At 42.8% G+C, this 17199-nt stretch overlaps 1 protein-coding gene across 2 annotated transcripts in view; it reads right to left on the bottom strand.

Annotated features, from left to right (window-relative positions):
* Positions 1–3000: 3000 nt before the first annotated feature.
* The window catches only part of LOC106581763 (integrin alpha-6), a 35193-nt gene continuing 20994 nt past the window's right edge, over positions 3001–17199 (bottom strand). The window contains exons 7-26 of one of the 2 annotated variants that reach the window (XM_014164046.2): positions 15476–15669; positions 15296–15390; positions 15062–15189; positions 14880–14969; positions 14698–14759; positions 14404–14573; positions 14168–14311; positions 13916–14031; positions 13638–13797; positions 13464–13550; positions 13280–13359; positions 8770–8847; positions 6411–6513; positions 6141–6317; positions 5902–5994; positions 5707–5823; positions 5500–5598; positions 5239–5364; positions 4935–5069; positions 3001–4398 (exon numbers count right to left, since the gene is read on the bottom strand). In XM_014164046.2, the coding sequence (XP_014019521.2) occupies positions 4962–5069; positions 5239–5364; positions 5500–5598; positions 5707–5823; positions 5902–5994; positions 6141–6317; positions 6411–6513; positions 8770–8847; positions 13280–13359; positions 13464–13550; positions 13638–13797; positions 13916–14031; positions 14168–14311; positions 14404–14573; positions 14698–14759; positions 14880–14969; positions 15062–15189; positions 15296–15390; positions 15476–15669 (2227 nt within the window). In that variant the 3' untranslated portion in view covers positions 3001–4398; positions 4935–4961. The remainder of the gene's footprint in view (positions 4399–4934; positions 5070–5238; positions 5365–5499; positions 5599–5706; positions 5824–5901; positions 5995–6140; positions 6318–6410; positions 6514–8769; positions 8848–13279; positions 13360–13463; positions 13551–13637; positions 13798–13915; positions 14032–14167; positions 14312–14403; positions 14574–14697; positions 14760–14879; positions 14970–15061; positions 15190–15295; positions 15391–15475; positions 15670–17199) is intronic. The other variant, XM_014164045.2, reaches the window with a different exon arrangement.

Genomic DNA, 17199 nt, shown 5'->3' with positions numbered 1-17199 from the left:
ATTACACAGACCCAAAACAAATCCAATTTTGATAAACGCCCTTGTCTATTTGGTGAAATACCACAGTGTGCAATCATAGCAGCAGTATTTGTGACCTGTTGACACAATAAAATGGCAACCAGTGAAAGTGAAAGGGGGTTATGTTTCACTATATGGATCACTCCAATATATTGGTATCACTCCGTGGCGGAGAGATAAACCCGAGGTGAGGATTTACATATTTACTCCAGGTGTACACCTGTGTCACGGCTGGGGTCCGCCCCTATAAATAGACCCCATGGCCGCTACACACATTCTCTTTCACTTTCTCGGCGGACATCCGTATGGTTTGAGATACAAACTTTCTGAAGTTCGCTTAGTAAGTGTAATATCTTGGTGGAAGTATACTTACCGGACGTGCTATCTTGTCCCAGACCTGCTGTTTTCAACTCTCTAGAGACAGCAAGAGTGGTAGAGATACTCTGAAGGATCGGCTATGAAAAGCCAACTGACATTTACTCTTGAGGTGCTGACTTGTTGCACCCTCGACAACTACTGTGATTATTATTATTTGACCATGCTGGTCATTTATGAACATTTGAACACTTTGGTCATGTTCTGTTATAATCTCCACCCGGCACAGCCAGGGAAGAGGACTGGCCACCCCTCATAGCCTGGTTCCTCTCTAGGTTTCTTCCTAGGTTTCGGCCTTTCTAGGGAGTTTTTCCTAGTCACCGTGCTTCTACACCTGCATTGCTTGCTGTTTGGGGTTTTAGGCTGGGTTTCTGTACAGAACTTTGTGACATCAGCTGATATAAGAAGGGCTTTATAAATGAATTTGACTGGTTGATTGATTGGCTGTTTGCAGCCTGTTGCAGCTGGCCACATGGCCAGCCCTCTTGAGTGCTCCACTCGCTGCGTGCAGTTGATCTGTAATCTTCCGCCCGTGTTTCATTAGCATTACACTACGACTCCGTGTGCATTAATATATTGGTGGCTATTACTGCCACGAACTGTAATATACCTTGCACAACTTGCCGACTGGCTTGGTCTATGTGTGTTGTGAATTGGTTTAACATGCTTCTGCTCTCTGCTAATTATCCTGCAGGGTTTTTTCTTGTTCTTTCCCCTGCAGATTGTGAGTATCGTGGTGGGCTTTCCACTACGTTGAGACATTAACTTTGGAGTTCCTTAAAGGGCGTTACTCCATATGGTTCTGTTTTTACTGCTTGGATATTAAACCGGTAGGTAATATTGCAGGTGGCGTAAAACAAATAAATCAAAATCCATTACCTGGTTGCTGTTTTTTGTCTGCCTGTTTTTCCCACACGGGTCTTCCCCGGTTTTTGTCACCACCATAGGGACGTGCCTGGGAGACCCAGGTGCTTGGTTACATGGACCTGAGGGATGCATACATCCATGTGCCTGTTCACCCAGCTCATTGGCAGTACCTCCGATTCACTTTCAAAGGGACAACTTACAAATTCATGGTTTTTCCCTTCGGCCTCTCCTTGGCACCCCGCACTTTCACAAAGTGCATGGACGCTGTCCTGGCACCTCTCACGTCCTGAGGATTGTTGATCCTCAATTACCTGGACGATTGGCTGATTTGTGCCCCGACCAGGACCCAGGTTCTGTCAGACAGAGACGTGCTCCTGACCCACATCGACAGGCTGGGCATTACTGTAAACGACAAGAGTCATCTGACGCACACCCAGAGGGTGGCCTTCATTGGCATGGAACTGGACTCAGTCCTCATGAGAGCACGCCTGCCCACCAGAAGGGTTCAGGGTATCTTATCTTGCCTCGACCACTTTCGGCAGGGGTGGGTGGTATCCGCCCTGACCTGCCAACGCCTGTTGGGCTTACTGACGGCGGCCTCGTTGCTGAGTCCTCTAGGCCTGCTCCATCTCTGGCCTCTTCAATGGTGGTTCAACTCCCACCGGCTGCACCTGAAGCGCCACTGTCACCGCCAGCTGCGGGTGACCACACAGGGCCTCAGGGCATTGTTGAGGTGGCGCTGTCACTCCTTTCTCTCAGGTGGAGTAGAGATGCTGAGGATGTGCAGCCGGGAGCTGGTCAGCACAGACGCCTCCCATTGGCTGGGGGGGTGTGACCAAGGGCAGGTCGGCCAGCGGCTGTTGGCTACCCCCTTGGAGCGGCAGGCACATCAATTCACTACAGCTCTGAGCTGTACTGCTGGCCCTGCGGTCTTTCCATTCACATCTGAAAGGAAGACATGTCCTGGTGAGAACAGACAACACCACAGTGGTGGCTAACATCAACCATCAGGGTGGACTGAGGTCCCACTGCCTCAATCTTATAGCACGGGAGCTCCTTCTCTGGGCTCAGGGAAGTCTAGCGTCTCTACGCGCAGCACACGTGCCTGACATCCTGAGTGTGGCAGCGAATTTGCTCTTGAGGGAGGGCCCCGCCACCTTGGGACTGGAGCCTACATCCCCAGGTGGTGTAGCACCTGTGGGACAAGTTTGGTAGGGCGCAGGGGGACCTGTTGCCTCCCTGGACAATGGACAATGGACAATGCACACTGCCCCCTGTAAGGATCTCAATCCCATTGAGCACGTCTGGGACCTGTTGGATCGGAGGGTGAGGGCTAGGGCCATTCCCCCCCGGAAATGTCTGGGAACTTGCAGGTGCCTTGGTGGAAGAGTGGAGCAACATCTGATAGCAAGAACTGGCAAATATGGTGCAGTCCATGAAGAGATGCACTGCAGTACTTAATACAGCTGGTGGCCACACCAGATACTGACTGTTACTTTTGATTTTGAACCCACCGTTTGTTCAGGGACACATTATTCAATTTCTGTTAGTCACATGTCTGTGGATCTTGTTATGTTCATACAAATATTTACACATGTTAAGTTTGCCGAAAATAAACGCAGTTGACAGTGAGAGGTTTCTTTTTTTGCTGAGTTTATATCTGGCCTGATCTAATATATTTTGACCATAGACATGTAAAGCACAAGGAGGAAAAGGAGTGAAATACTGGTACAACTTCCATACATTTCTCTATTTATTGCAATTTGCACAGTATTCAAAACATCTGAATTGAGGAATGAATGAATAGCCAGTGATTTACACAATTTCCCCCCCACTTTTGTTTAGGTAGGTCTACTACATTTTTCTCATTGATCACCATTCCATAGCAATATCCCTTTGAATAGCTTCCATATAATGAAGTCTGATACAGAGGCAATCACATAAAACATACATTTAGATTTAAATGTTAATAATAGTTTAGTTGCACCTCTTGTCACAGTGAACCTATGTGAGAACAACCAATTTGGAGTGTCCAAACTCCATCACCTGGACCTGGCCATAACTACAAGTAAACAATGATGCAGGTTATTCATCCACAAGATCCAAATGTTTCTGAAATCTGCATTTTGGTGCATATGTTGTGTCATCTTCAAGACCCACACATCCTTCAAATACAATTAGCTAAACAATAAATCAGCATTTTATTGCTTGTTGGCTCCAGTTGTCCCAGCTGCATTGCTATTAACTGAAGCATATCCCAGTACAGGGGGATAAACAAAGGTATGGTTTGAATCATAGTTTTAACTCAAACTCTTGACATAACTGATTATATCTAATAGCGTGTATTGAAATGACTTTTTTATAATCAAAACAAGTGCAAAGAAATGAGTCCCAATGACAATATTATTTGCTTAATACCTGTAGCTACTTTTTAGTCTGTGTAGCACTAGAAAATCATCAGTAACATTTGCCCTTACCCAAAAGTAACCGTTAGATTTTTTTTAAAGTATTTGGCCAATGCATTTTTTTAAAGATAATGACTAAAATAAATATACAGTGTGCTAAAGTATTTAAATATATACAAACATACAAAATGTTCCAGTCTATACAGTACAATAGATTGGACAAAACTGACCGCAAAAAAAATATCTTCAGCTAAACATTGGATTGAAACTGTTTATGCTCAAACAAAATAAACAGTATCAAGTGGCAGATAATTTATTTAAAAAGTCCCAATTCAGAAAAAATGAATTGTAATTGGAAATGCTTCTCATTTCCTCAGGATAGGACACAGTTTTGATATGAGAATCCCTCGGGAGAATAGATAAACGTATATTTTGGAGTTTGCTTCACAAATGCAGTCAATGGAGTTTAGACTGTACAAAATAAATAAGTTCAACGGGTTCGTGACACTGGGATGTTCTGAAAAATGGGAGATTCTGGTCTCTGACAGCATCCCAACAGTCAAATGTCTTATGAGTAGTTCTCATGCTCATTCCAGCTTGTCATCCACTGCTTTTTCTCAAAGGAATCCAGCTTGGCTTTCCTGTCTTTGAACCGATGAGCCTCTTTCCTTATCCGTACAGCATGGTATCTTGGAACGCTGTCATCATGTTCGGAACGTTTGAAAAATCCACACTGGCAAGAGAAAAGCAAAGATAATTATTAATTCTGCATTTTATAGACTTGTATCAACCTGAACATGCAAATACAACACACATAATGCTCAAGCAAATCAGAGAGGCAATCCAAAGAGTCTTGTGTGAGAGCATGCTTCGCATGGTAAGAGTAGTATTCAAAATAGCATTTCCAAACAGCCAGGCTGACAAAGCAGAAACCTATAAAAATGAAGAAACGTCAAAGCACACAAGAAATAGTGGTTGATAGGTGTGAAATGTAGTAAAATGTAATAACTGCTCATTTGGGGGGGGACATTGAATGCTGACCTAATTCAAACACACATACATGAACAAATGTCTGAACACCCTATCAAAGCTTGTTGTACATACTCCAATTGGAACAATGATCAATTATAGTACAAACTACATTGGTCTATGTATGTGTCTCTGACTTTTTGCACTCGAGACGTGCGGAAGTAAGCATTTCCTTTAAAGCAAAAGTGAGTTAGTGTTTATTAAGCCCACACGCCATGCTGACTGCAATGCCCATTTTACCCCAGGTCTGAGCGCAGAGATCGGGCACTATGCCTCAGTAGTGAGTTTCTCTTTATCAGAGGCCTGAACATGGATCTGAGCCTTGTGATACGCTGCATCGTACTGGTCTTGTGGGGCTCTCTTGAAGAAGCCACACTAAAGGAGAGCGAGGGTGATGAATCATTGGGAACAATATGAGAACATAGATATACTATAATACTACCTGAATGAATAATGATTCAATGTTGCATGTGTCCACTAATAGCTCAGAGTACAATACAGTGAATATGTTGGTAAATGTGTTGCGGTTGTAGACCATGCCTACCTTCCAGAGTAGAAACACTAACAATGCCAACATCAGAATACCAGCCAGGACAGCCACAAGGATGATCCACCAGGGAACTCCACCATACTGGGTTACTGCCTTCTCTGGAAACACGGTGACTCTCACCTCCATGGGTACAAGAAGAAACGGTCAGTTTATTTCGATTTGTTACACATACATTCTTAAATTGTGTTGATCAGTGAAGGAGTCATTGTGTGAGTGGATGATAACAGATGTCAAGAGTTCTTCTTTGCCACACACCTGAGTCTCAGCATTCCTGAGAACCATATTCTTTGCAGGAGCATCAAGGCTGATGGAAGCTTTCACAATTATATCAAGATAGTTCAACGAGGCATAATTCTGTTTCAAAACAAAGGTTTTCAATGTTTAGAAAATGACTGAAATAATTGTGTCTGCTATTTAGGACTATTTTGAGAAGCAAATAGCAACAGGCATGTTGTTTCTCACCTCAAGGAAGGTCGCGTTCCACAGACGGCATCGCAGCGCAATCACTGCACTACTGTCCAAGCCCTGTAGAGGGCACTTGATCACCACACATCTAGCGTCATAGCCATTGCCACACATCTGAGAGGAACATAACCTTTTGTCAGACAGACATGTCATTATTGATCCATTTTTAAATGCAAGTGAAAATGTGTTTACCAAAATCTTGTGCTTTTTTTGGTCCAATAAAGTAATATTGCCTCCAGATTTTTTGCCTCCAACTTCACGCTTTTTCCTAGATGTGCTGGACTCCTAAAAAATACAAAAAAATAAACTCATCACAAGTTAGTGATTCAAACTTGACATTTTAAAATGTCTTAATAACGCTTAATCTCTGGACGATTTTGCTTTTCAACAAATGCATCAAGTACAGTGAAACTTCAGTAGGAAAGTATTACCTGAATGTGTTTGAGAGAGTTGATCTCAGTCTCTGGGGAGCAGGGGATCTCTTCCAGGCCAGTACTGCTGATCTTAACCAGATATAACAGCCATTTCCCATCCACATTCTCTTTGGGCCACTGGATGTTCAACGAGGCTGTGCCAAAGGACTTCAACGGCTTACCCAAATTGATTATCTGGAGGTATAATATTACAAAAATTGACATCACGGTCAAACTCAGACAAAGTGATATTAAGAAACTGTGAGATAAGCAGACAATGACAATTACCTTAAATTCATAATCAATCAAACTGCCGATCTCCTCTTCTGTCTTGATGGCACTCTCTCCTTTCACGTCACCCCCAAAATACACCTGGGATGGTCTCGCAACTCTGATTGATAAACAAACCACATATTAGTGGACTACATTTGTATTTATTATGGATCTCCATTAGCTGCCGCCTGGGGTCCGGCGGAATTAAGGCAGTTATACAATTTTAAAAACATTACAATACATTCATTACAGAATTCACAACACACCAAGTGTGTTCCCTCAGGCCCATACTCCACTACCACATATCTACAACACAAAATATATTTGTTTGTGTGTGTATAGTGCGCATGTTATTGTGTGTATGCATGTGTCTGTGTGTGTTACTTCACAGTCCCCGCTGTTCCATAAGGTGTATTTTTACCTGCTTTTTAAATCTGATTCTACTGCTTGCATCAGTTACCTGATGTGGAATAAAGTTCTATGTAGGCATGACTCTATGTACAGTCATGGCCAAAGGTTTTGAGAATGACACAAATATTAATTTCCACAAAGTTTGCTGCTTCAGTGTCTTTAGATATTTTTGTCAGATGTTACTATGGAATACTGAAGTATAATTACAAGCATTTCATAAGTGTCAAAGGCTTTTACTGACAATTACATGAAGTTGATGCAAAGAGTCAATATTTGCAGTGTTGACCCTTCTTTTTCAAGACCTCTGCAATCCGCCCTGGCATGCTGTCAATTAACTTCTGGGCCACATCCTGACTGATGGCAGCCCATTCTTGCATAATCAATGCTTGGAGTTTGTCAGAATTTGTGGGTTTTTGTTTGTCCACCCGCCTCTTTAGGATTGACGACAAGTTCTCAAAGGGATTAAGGTCTGGGGAGTTTCCTGGTCATGGACCCAAAATATTGATATTTTGTTGCCCGAGCCACTTAGTTTTCACTTTTAACTTATGGCAAGGTGCTCCATCATGCTGGAAAAGGCATTGTTCATCACCAAACTGTTCCTGGATGGTTGGGAGAAGTTGCTCTCGGAGGATGTGTTGGTACCATTCTTTATTCATGGCTGTGTTCTTAGGCCAAATTGTGAGTGAGCCCACTCCCTTGGCTGAGAAGCAACCCCACACATGAATGGTCTCAGGATGCTTTACTGTTGGCATGACACAGGACTGATGGTAGCGCTTACCTTGTCTTCTCCGGACAAGCTTTTTTCCGGATGCCCCAAACAATCGGAAAGGGGATTCAGAGAAAATGACTTTACCCCAGTCCTCAGCAGTCCAATCCCTGTACCTTTTGCAGAATATCAGTCTGTTCATGATGTTTTTCCTGGAGAGAAGTGGCTTCTTTGCTGCCCTTCTTGACACCAGGCCATCCTCCAAAAGTCTTCGCCTCACTGTGCGTGCAGATGCACTCACACCTGCCTGCTGCCATTCCTGAGCAAGCTCTGTACTGGTGGTGCCCCGATCCCGCAGCTGAATCAACTTTAGGAGACGGTCTTGGCGCTTGCTGGACTTTCTTGGGCGCCCTGAAGCCTTCTTCACAACAATTGAACCGCTCTCCTTGAAGTTCTTGATGATCCGATAAATGGTTGATTTAGGTGCAATCTTGCTGGCAGCAATATCCTTGCCTGTGAAGCCCTTTTTGTGCAAAGCAATGATGACGGCACGTGTTTCCTTGCAGGTAACCATGGTTGACTGAGGAAAAACAATGATTCCAAGCACCACCCTCCTTTTGAATCTTCCAGTCTGTTATTCGAGCTCAATCAGCATGACAGAGTGATCCCCAGCCTTGTCCTCATCAACACTCACACCTGTGTTAACGAGAGAATCACTGACATGATGTCAGCTGGTCCTTTTGTGGCAGGGCTGAAATGCAGTGGAAATGTTTTTTGGGGATTCAGTTAATTTGCATGGCAAAGAGGGACTTTGCAATTGATTGCAATTCATCTGATCACTCTTCATTACATTCTGGAGTATATGCAAATTGCCATCATACAAACTGAGGCAGCAGACTTTGTGAAAATTAATATTTGTGTCATTCTCAAAACTTTTGGCCACGACTCTAGTACCGTGCGCCTCCATAGTCTGTTCTGGACTGTAAAGAGACCTCTGGTGGCATGTCTTGTGGGGTATGCATGGGTGTCCGAGCTGTGTGCTAGTATTTTAAAACAGACAGCTCGGTACCTTCAGCTTCTCAACATGTCTTACGAAAGCAAGTAATGATGATGTCAATCTCTCTTCCACTTTGAGCCATGAGAGATTGACATGCATGTCATTGATGTTCGCTCTCCGTGTACTTTTAAATAAATCAGATCAAAAAGTATTTTAAATCTAGTTGATGCAGTAGTCAACATGTTAGAAACACTACTTACCCTGCAACAGAAAGTAACAGCTCAATCACAACTTTAGCCTTTGCTTTCACTCTTCCCATTTTGTCCTGTGTACTGGTCCTGAAAGTAGAGAAGTGACACATAAGTGTTTGTTATCCTCTTAAAATGTAATTGCAAAATATAGATTTCCGCCTGAAATAGACATACCCAAAAGTAACTGCTGTTCGTGTGTAATTACATGCTTCTGACATGCAGAAACTTTGTATATTTGGAAAGAAGACATCTGGGAGATGAGGAAATGATTAGAAGATAGATAGTTAACACAAGAACAAGCACACACGAAATAAGTTTTTATTGTTATTTTGATGGTCATCTTTCATTGACAAGCTATAAGTGAATTATTGATGGCTAGAGCTGGAAACACATCAGGTGGCTTCCACAACATGTGAACAATATCAGAAAAAAAATAGGCTTGATAGACCTAACAACTAGAAATGGGGAGATGTTGTAGTAAAGTGTTGTCATGTGTGGTCACGGGACGTTTCCAAGTGTCCCTAAACCTCTCCAAAGTGGCATATGTCTGTAAATTAGATAATTCCAGTGCTATTACATATTTGCAATCCCTAAATGCTGTTTGTTCACTATAAAAACAATTTCTACCATATCAACCTCACTTCAAACATTGTGGTGGTGTTATGGGGTATCCAGGGTACATTCCAGTGTCCTTTCAACCTCTCCAAAGTGTCTGAATGTGGTAAGTACACTGTTTTTGCTAAATGGATGTGCCTAAAAGTTATTGGTAACTATAAAAACAACATTTCTACAACACCAACCTCTCTCAAACATTGTGGTGGTGTCGGGGGACATACAAGTGTTTTTTTCAACCTCTCCAAAGTGCCTGAATGTTTAGCCTAGGCATATCCAATGTATTGGTCCCACATTCAAATGAACTGTTTACAAAAACCATATGAAAGCAACATGTATACATAAAAAAATAGATATAAAATGTATTCTGAAACACAAACTTGGTTACACGTGTCCTTCGCTAGAAAATGTGCAAAAATAGAAATAGGCTGAACTATTTATAAATTGCATTCATATTCGTTTTACATCCCAGATGATTCGATTTCACCATAGCTTGTGCATGTCGATAGTCTTTGAAGCGGTCCCTCTCTGCAAGGAAACAAAAAGCGATCTGGCATTTCACCCCCCCGTGTTTTGTGCAATGCTTGCAGTTCTTCCTTTTGTCTTTTGGCATGTGTGTTGGATAGTGGCGCTCACCTTGAGTGTGTGTGTGTGTGGGGGGGGGGGTGTGTCTTGTGATGGTAGTGAGGTTGCTTTGGGCCCCTAATTCAGCCATTTCCAACACCAGCTGCTCTCAGAAGGCCAACTGAGAGAGAGGGGTTTGACCTTTAGCTTTGGCCATCTGCTTGTGGAGAATGAAAGCATTTACTGTAGCAATGTCCACAAAGTGGTAAACAAAAGTCTTATACCACTTCCTGGTAGTAGCCTATCAGAGCATCAGCTAGGTCAACACCCCCCATGCTGTCATTGTAGTCCTTCACAGAAACGGGGATATTCTTCCTCATCCCTGCCCCATTGGCATTTTTCACCCTCCTTGAGACATTGTTGTTATTAAATGCCTTATGCTGTGTGGTGAGCATGGTTACTTCCATAGTGTCTATCCATTTCACAAAAAGCAGCGTATTAGTCCTGATCCAACGTATAGTACCCCTCTTCGCTGTCTTTGTTATGTCGTTTACCTTGGTCTTAGGAAACCCAATTCTGTTAGGATGAATAGTGCCACAAGCCCCCATTTTTTTCTTTTTCAAGAGGTCTATGAAAAGGTCTATGACTAGTACAGAAATTGTCCTCAAAGAGCTTGTACTCACTGCCAAGTAAGAGGAAGTCCATCAGCTGCATGACAGAGTCATAACTAAGGCCCTTCCCAGTGGGTGTGATCACCTTGCCTTCATAGATGAAAAAGTTCCACGTGTAGGCAGATTCTGAATTGGCTAGCACAAAGAGCTTGTAGCCCCATTTGGTCGGCTTATTTTTCATATATTGCTTCAAGCCAATTCGAGTCTTTGAGGCAACCATGCGCTCAACTATATATAGATTTTGAGCAGGCTGGTAATAAGTTTTGCATGCCTCCACCATGTCATGATAAAGGGGCTTGACTCTAGCAAGACAATCATACCCTGCAGCCCCTTTCTTCTGGTCATTCTCCTTTTGTGGGTCACTCATGTGAAGAGCACAGTTGATGGCCAAGAATCGGTTTTCACCTACGATGGAGGTGGGGAACTCGAACCGATAGAGTGGGGACTTGCTCCAGTTGTCAAATAGTCTTGATAACTGTACCAGTCCCATGTAAATCACCAAGGACATGTAGTTGAGCATGTCAGCCATTGTGACAGGTTTCCAAGACATCTTCCTTCCCCCCTGCTGCTTCTTGTCGGTATTACCAATTAGTGTTCCCAGTACAGAGGTGGTAAAGTAGAGCTGAAACAGCTGTAAGGGGGTGTATGTTTCATCACTAACCAACTGTGGGCCTTCAGGTCGTTTGGGTTTAAACCTAAATTGTTCTGGCTCCTCATCATCTTGAAGGACTGTATAGCACCTGTCCTCAGTTGTGCTGCTTCCACTGCCTCTCCCTCTTCTCTGAGGCCTAGATCTCCTCCCTGCCTCCGCACCTCCAGATGAACATGCAGACAGGGGAGTGGTGCCAAGGCCTGCAGTGGGGGTGGTTGAAGAGGAGTGGGGCCTTTGTCGAGTGGTGGATTTAGAACCATCAGACGGGGTAATTGACATAGCAGTGGGGGGTGAAGACCTTGACCGGCTGGGCGCTTGCTGGGAAGGGTGGCTCCCAAACATCATCATGCAAATCCTCTGCATCCTCCATACTGTGGTGACTAAAATAAAGGGATATTTTGTTGATATTTTGTTACCAAACAACATTACTGTAAAGTAAAAACACCAAGCCTAAATTTGATCTGGACAGTGACTCACATAGATGGTGTAAAGCACACACACAATGCAAACAGTAACACTTTGGAGACAAAGGTAGAGGTGAGAACCACAGAGAAAGGGAAAGGAAAAGGGGGATGTCTTCAGCATTAAACCCCTCTGAATAAATAACGGCCATAAGAGTTTTGTGGCCTCTCCAGATTTACAAGGATGAAACTTAGAACAGCAAACAGTTAACTAATATGAAACATAGACAATAACTACTTTGGAATTATATAACATTGAAATTACTTGTTACATAGGCCCATGTAAACTAAATCCAAAGCACAAAAAGCAGACAACTTATAAAAACCGAAATACATATAGTAAATTAGCTATGTAAAGCCATGGAAATCATTTACTTACAAATCTAAAAGTGGATCGAATCCTTCTAGAAAGCAATCTTCATCGGCCGAGTCGAAATCTTCGTTGTCCAAATCGCTCCCCTGATCCGAGTCTGACTCCAGAATTGTATCTAAAGCTTCTATGTCGATATACTTATTCATAGCGGCCTTCTTTTTAGGTTCCTGTTGGATATATTTATATGAGTTTACTTCACTTCGATATCCTTTTTATTTTCTTGAGAAGCCATATTTTGTGAAAATTCGATTAAATATGTTTACAATGTAATGTAGCGGTACGTCTCGTCCTCTGAGCCAGGTAGCAATTGTTCGCATCACGCATAAAAGGTTCGAGGCCTTGTCCAAGTCAACTCCATATCCCTTGAAAGCGTATCTCATTGGCTACAAGACTGTCACGTTGCCATTAGTAGCCAATCTCCAGTCTAATGGATGCCTACAGCGCGTAAGCAGGGAACATATTTTGATGCGCAAAGACAGTCACTCCGTAGACATTCGATGTTGCCATTAAGTCATACTTCATCAGATAACATTGGCTGGATTTGTTCCTTCCAACCTACAGATTAATTTGATATCCCCCCCTGTAGTTATAGCTCAAAGACAGACCAAATGTAAGATGCTTGGTGAAAACGTTGTGTAAAATACACATTTTTGACTCTCGGGGCTGGTGATCAATAACATTAGGTCACAGTCAGACAAATATGATATCCTAATGATCTGTGAAGCCCCGGATTCGGTGTGTATCAACGTCTTCCTTATTTATTTTGTTTATGCTACACAACGCTAACTATCAGGTAGCCTAGTGGTTTGAGCGTTGGACTTGTAACTGAAAGGTTGCAAGATCGAATCCCCGAGCTGACAAGGTAAACCACTAGGCCGTCATTAAAAATAAGAATTTGTTCTTAACTGACTTGACTAGTTAAATAAAGATAAATAAACGCTAACCACAATCTAGGTTGCAGTCATCGGCCCTTATAAATGTGTGTGCCCATATATGGTATTAAGTCACACCAAAGATTTGAAGGTACAAGATACTGGCCAAGATACTCAGCTTTCCACAGACACCATACTTCTGCAGATAGGGGCTACCGTTCTCATACCAGACTGAATTGAAGAAAGAATATTTATACAAGTCCACCAAGTCAATCATCAGTCACCTTCGTGAAAAAAATAATAGTGCTACTTACGTTTGAAGCTCAAGGTCAATATTAATTTCTGCAGTATTGAGAGAGATACCAGCAGTGCTCAAGATTATGTAGAAAGTAACCTGGAAACACATTGCATCCAAATATTTCATAACATTCACCACGAGTGAGCCACACAATGACAGAATTAAAAAAATTCTGTAATGAAAACAAGTGCATAGCCTACCTCTGAATCTGTTTTGAATGGATTCCCCAGTTCACACTCTGTTTGGGAGCCATTCTGATTGGCTAAACAGAGAACCGGTTTATCCCTCTGGAGAACAAAAACTCATTACAATGTTATTACTTGACGGATAGCAAAAATGTGCATGCTGAAATAAACCAGAGTCACTTCACTTACTGTCATTTTCTGAGAGCGGAAACCGGAGTATGAGAGAGCGTTGGGGAACCTCCCCACCAGCTTAGCCTCATGGGCATCATCCCCATTTCTGTTTTTCACTGTCACCTCCAGAGCTATGTCCTTCTGATCACTGAGGGATATCACTGGTAGCCCATTCTCCCTGGATAAAAACAAAACATTGCCTTATACCTCTTCCTCAGATTCATGGTTTTCTTTTCCAAATCTTATCACGAAAGTCCCAGAATGTATATGCACTAAGAATGTGTGTTCATACTCACATAGGTAATGGGGGAAATATATCTTGGTTGAGCTCTTTGGAGCAGAATCTGTACTCCAGTTGTAAGTTACTCTGGCAAATATGATCATTTCCGCATCCCTCCTTTAAGAAGTTCACCTGTAATGAAGTAAGATCAAGCTTATTTTCAATGCATCTGACAGTAAGTCCATTCTAAACTTTACTGAATTCCAATCACTCTGAGACATTCAATGACATCATGAAACATGTGTAACAGTTGGGAAATTATGGTTACCTCCGTGACGACCTTGCTTGGCTGGGAGTTGTCAAGAATAGGCACAAGCTGGGGGAGAGCGTTCTGCCTCTTCTGCCGCTTGGTACCCTGGATTCCCAATGACACCTCAATGGGAATACCACGCAGCTTGTCCCTAATGTTATCCTACAGACAGAGAAAACAATTATGTACACCAGCTCCCTTCTAGGTATCATTCTAGAATCCCAAGAGGGTTAGAAGAATACCAAAAACTATACCTGCAGTTTGATTTTTGTCTTGATGCAAGCTCTTTTGTTTTGTCCCCGGAGGTCCAGAGTTCCGGTCGATTGGAAGTCCTGGTCGGTGCGAGACTTATTGAGGAAGAGGATCCTGGAGGGAAGCCCTTGCTTCCTGCGATCTGCCTCACCCTCAAATGCGTAGCGGATAGCTGTAAGGAAGCATTCCAGAACAACAGTATGTATTATGTAAGGACAAAGGGATTCAGGACTTTCAGGACTATGACAAATTATGCCATTTGGCTTGAGGTGAAAGAAGAGAGAGGCTTGACTTACTTAGTTTTGGGCTGTAGGATACAGGGTTTGCTTTATAGGTGAAACATGCCTCCACGGTCAAGCTATAGACCACAAATGGATTATAATTCAGTTGTGTTAATAGGAAACAAATCTACAGAAGTGCAAAGATGTCAGACATATTTTCAAACATGAGTAGTCATCAAATCCCATCAACACCTTACCAGATGCTGTTGCCACAGGTTTTCTTTGTGAAGTCAATTTCCTTTGGAGTAATTTTGACATCCTTCTTAATGCTAATAATTGGCCTTGCCCTAAAAAAAGAGTTGTTACTGTATGTGTTATCGTGAAATGTATTTGTGAGGTCGTAACTGGATTGTTGTAGATAGCCTAACAAGATCATTACCTGTAAATGAGAACTGTATCTGAGAGAGACCCAATAGCTATATCAGGATAGGAATTCTTATCTAAATCCATATTCCCAGCCAGAGAATATCCAAATAATCTGATGTTGTTGGGCATTCCCTCAAGGATCTGAAATGACAAATAAATCAATAAGTGAAAATGGGATGCAGCAGTGATGTCATTCCATTACTTCAACAAGCATATCCTTTGACCAATAAAACACTGCATAACCAACCTGTGCTGGCTTGGTGTTGATTCCATTAGCAGAGCCATGGTAAATGTATACTTTTCCTGCCCCGGCATCAGCGTAGGGCGCTCCAACAGCAATGTCTGTAAAAGAGAAGCCATTTAGCTATGGAATGTTATGACACAAGCACAGAAAGGTCAGAAATAAGTACAGATGCCAGGTTTCCACCTTGATAGGAGTCCTGATTGATGTCACCGATGTTCTCCACTGCCAGCCCAAACATTGAGTCTTTGGTTCCATTGAGGCGGATTGGGGTGATCTTGTCCCACTTTCCTGCCTGGTTGATGTAGACATAAACAGCTCCTCCAAAGTCTCCCTCTTTCATGAAGAACTGAGGGGCTCCCACAACAATATCCTGCCACCTGGGAAGCAAAAAGTAAAGACCAAATTTGAAACATAAGTTACAATATCCATGTAGGTTTGATGACATAATACAGGGTTCCCCAATAGGCGGGTGATTTTATACTTAACAAAAATATAAACGCAACAAACAACAATTTCAAAGATTTTTCTGAGTTACAGTTCATATAAGGAAATCAGTCAAATATTGAATTCACATGACTGGGCAGGGGTACAGCCAGGCCCACCCACTGGGGAGCCAGGCCCAGCCAATCAGAATGAGTTTTCCCCACAAAAGGGCTTTATTACATACAGAAAAACTCCTCAGTTTCATCAGCTGTCCGGGTCGCTGGTCTCAGATGATCCCGCAGGTGAAGAAGCCGGATGTGGAAATCCTGGGCTGGCATGGTTACACGTGTGCTGCGGTAGTGAGGCTGATTGAACGTACTGCCAAATCCTCAAAAACAACGTTGGAGGCGGCTTATGGTAGAGAAATGAACATTAAATTCTCTGGCAACAGCTCTGGTGGAGAACCCTGCAGTTAGCCAACCAATTGCATGCTCCCTCAAAACTTGAGACATCTGTTGCATTGTGTTGTGTGACAAAACTGCACATTTTAGAGTGGCCTTTTATTGTCCCCAACACAGGGTGCAACTGAGCAATGATCATGCTGTTTTATCAGCTTCTTGATATGCCTCACCTGTCAGGTGGATGGATTATCTTGTCAAAGGAGAAATGCTCACTAACAGGGATGTACACAAATTTGTGCACAACATTTGAGAGAATTCTTTTGTTGTTGCGCATATCGGAACATTTCTGGGATCTTTTATTTCAGCTCATAAAACATGGCACCAACACTTTACATGTTGCGTTTACATTTTTGTTCAGTATATTTGGCCCCACAAGTTTTCTGAGTAAAAAATAAAACGTTTTTGGGGGGGATATAATTTTCCTAAAATCACCAGGAAATCATCTCAAAGTGATTTTAATTCAGGAAATCTGCTCCCAAGTATTCACACTGTGATCGTATCCCAATTAGAGCCCTGCACGGGCATGAATTTTAAACCCGAGCCCTACACATGCCCACAATGTTCATGCCCTACCCTACCCAGGCCGATTGTTTCTGCCAAATTTAAGGCCCGGCCCGGCCCTGCCCAAAACCAGAAATAACTTCCTCCATTAGTAAATCCATTAGCTGCTCCTCTCTGTGTGTCACTCACTCCCTGCACGCTGCTCACTCTGCATGCACTCTGCTCATGGCGGCTCTGGGTCTGTAAGTACCCATAGCAACGGCTCCGCTTGGGCTGCTCTGCTCAATGATGAGACATGAGAGCAGTTAGCTGTAAACTCCAACAAAACTCAAGGAACATTATAATTTTCGGTGAAATCTCCCATCTTATATTTGACGAGGTTGAAGGACTTCTACGACGCAGCAGGGCACGGGCAAATGGCTCAGCTTCAAAATGTTAGTGATCAATTTAGTGATGCCCTGCCCATATCCTAGTTATTTATGAAAAAAACAGGCCCTGCATGGCACTAACCCAATGTATAAT

This window comes from Salmo salar, chromosome ssa21 (assembly GCF_905237065.1).
Source record: "Salmo salar chromosome ssa21, Ssal_v3.1, whole genome shotgun sequence".
NCBI classification, from domain to species: Eukaryota; Metazoa; Chordata; class Actinopteri; order Salmoniformes; family Salmonidae; genus Salmo; species Salmo salar.
Note: the sequence above shows the minus strand (reverse complement) of the source record. Positions and strands in the feature narration are given on the sequence as shown.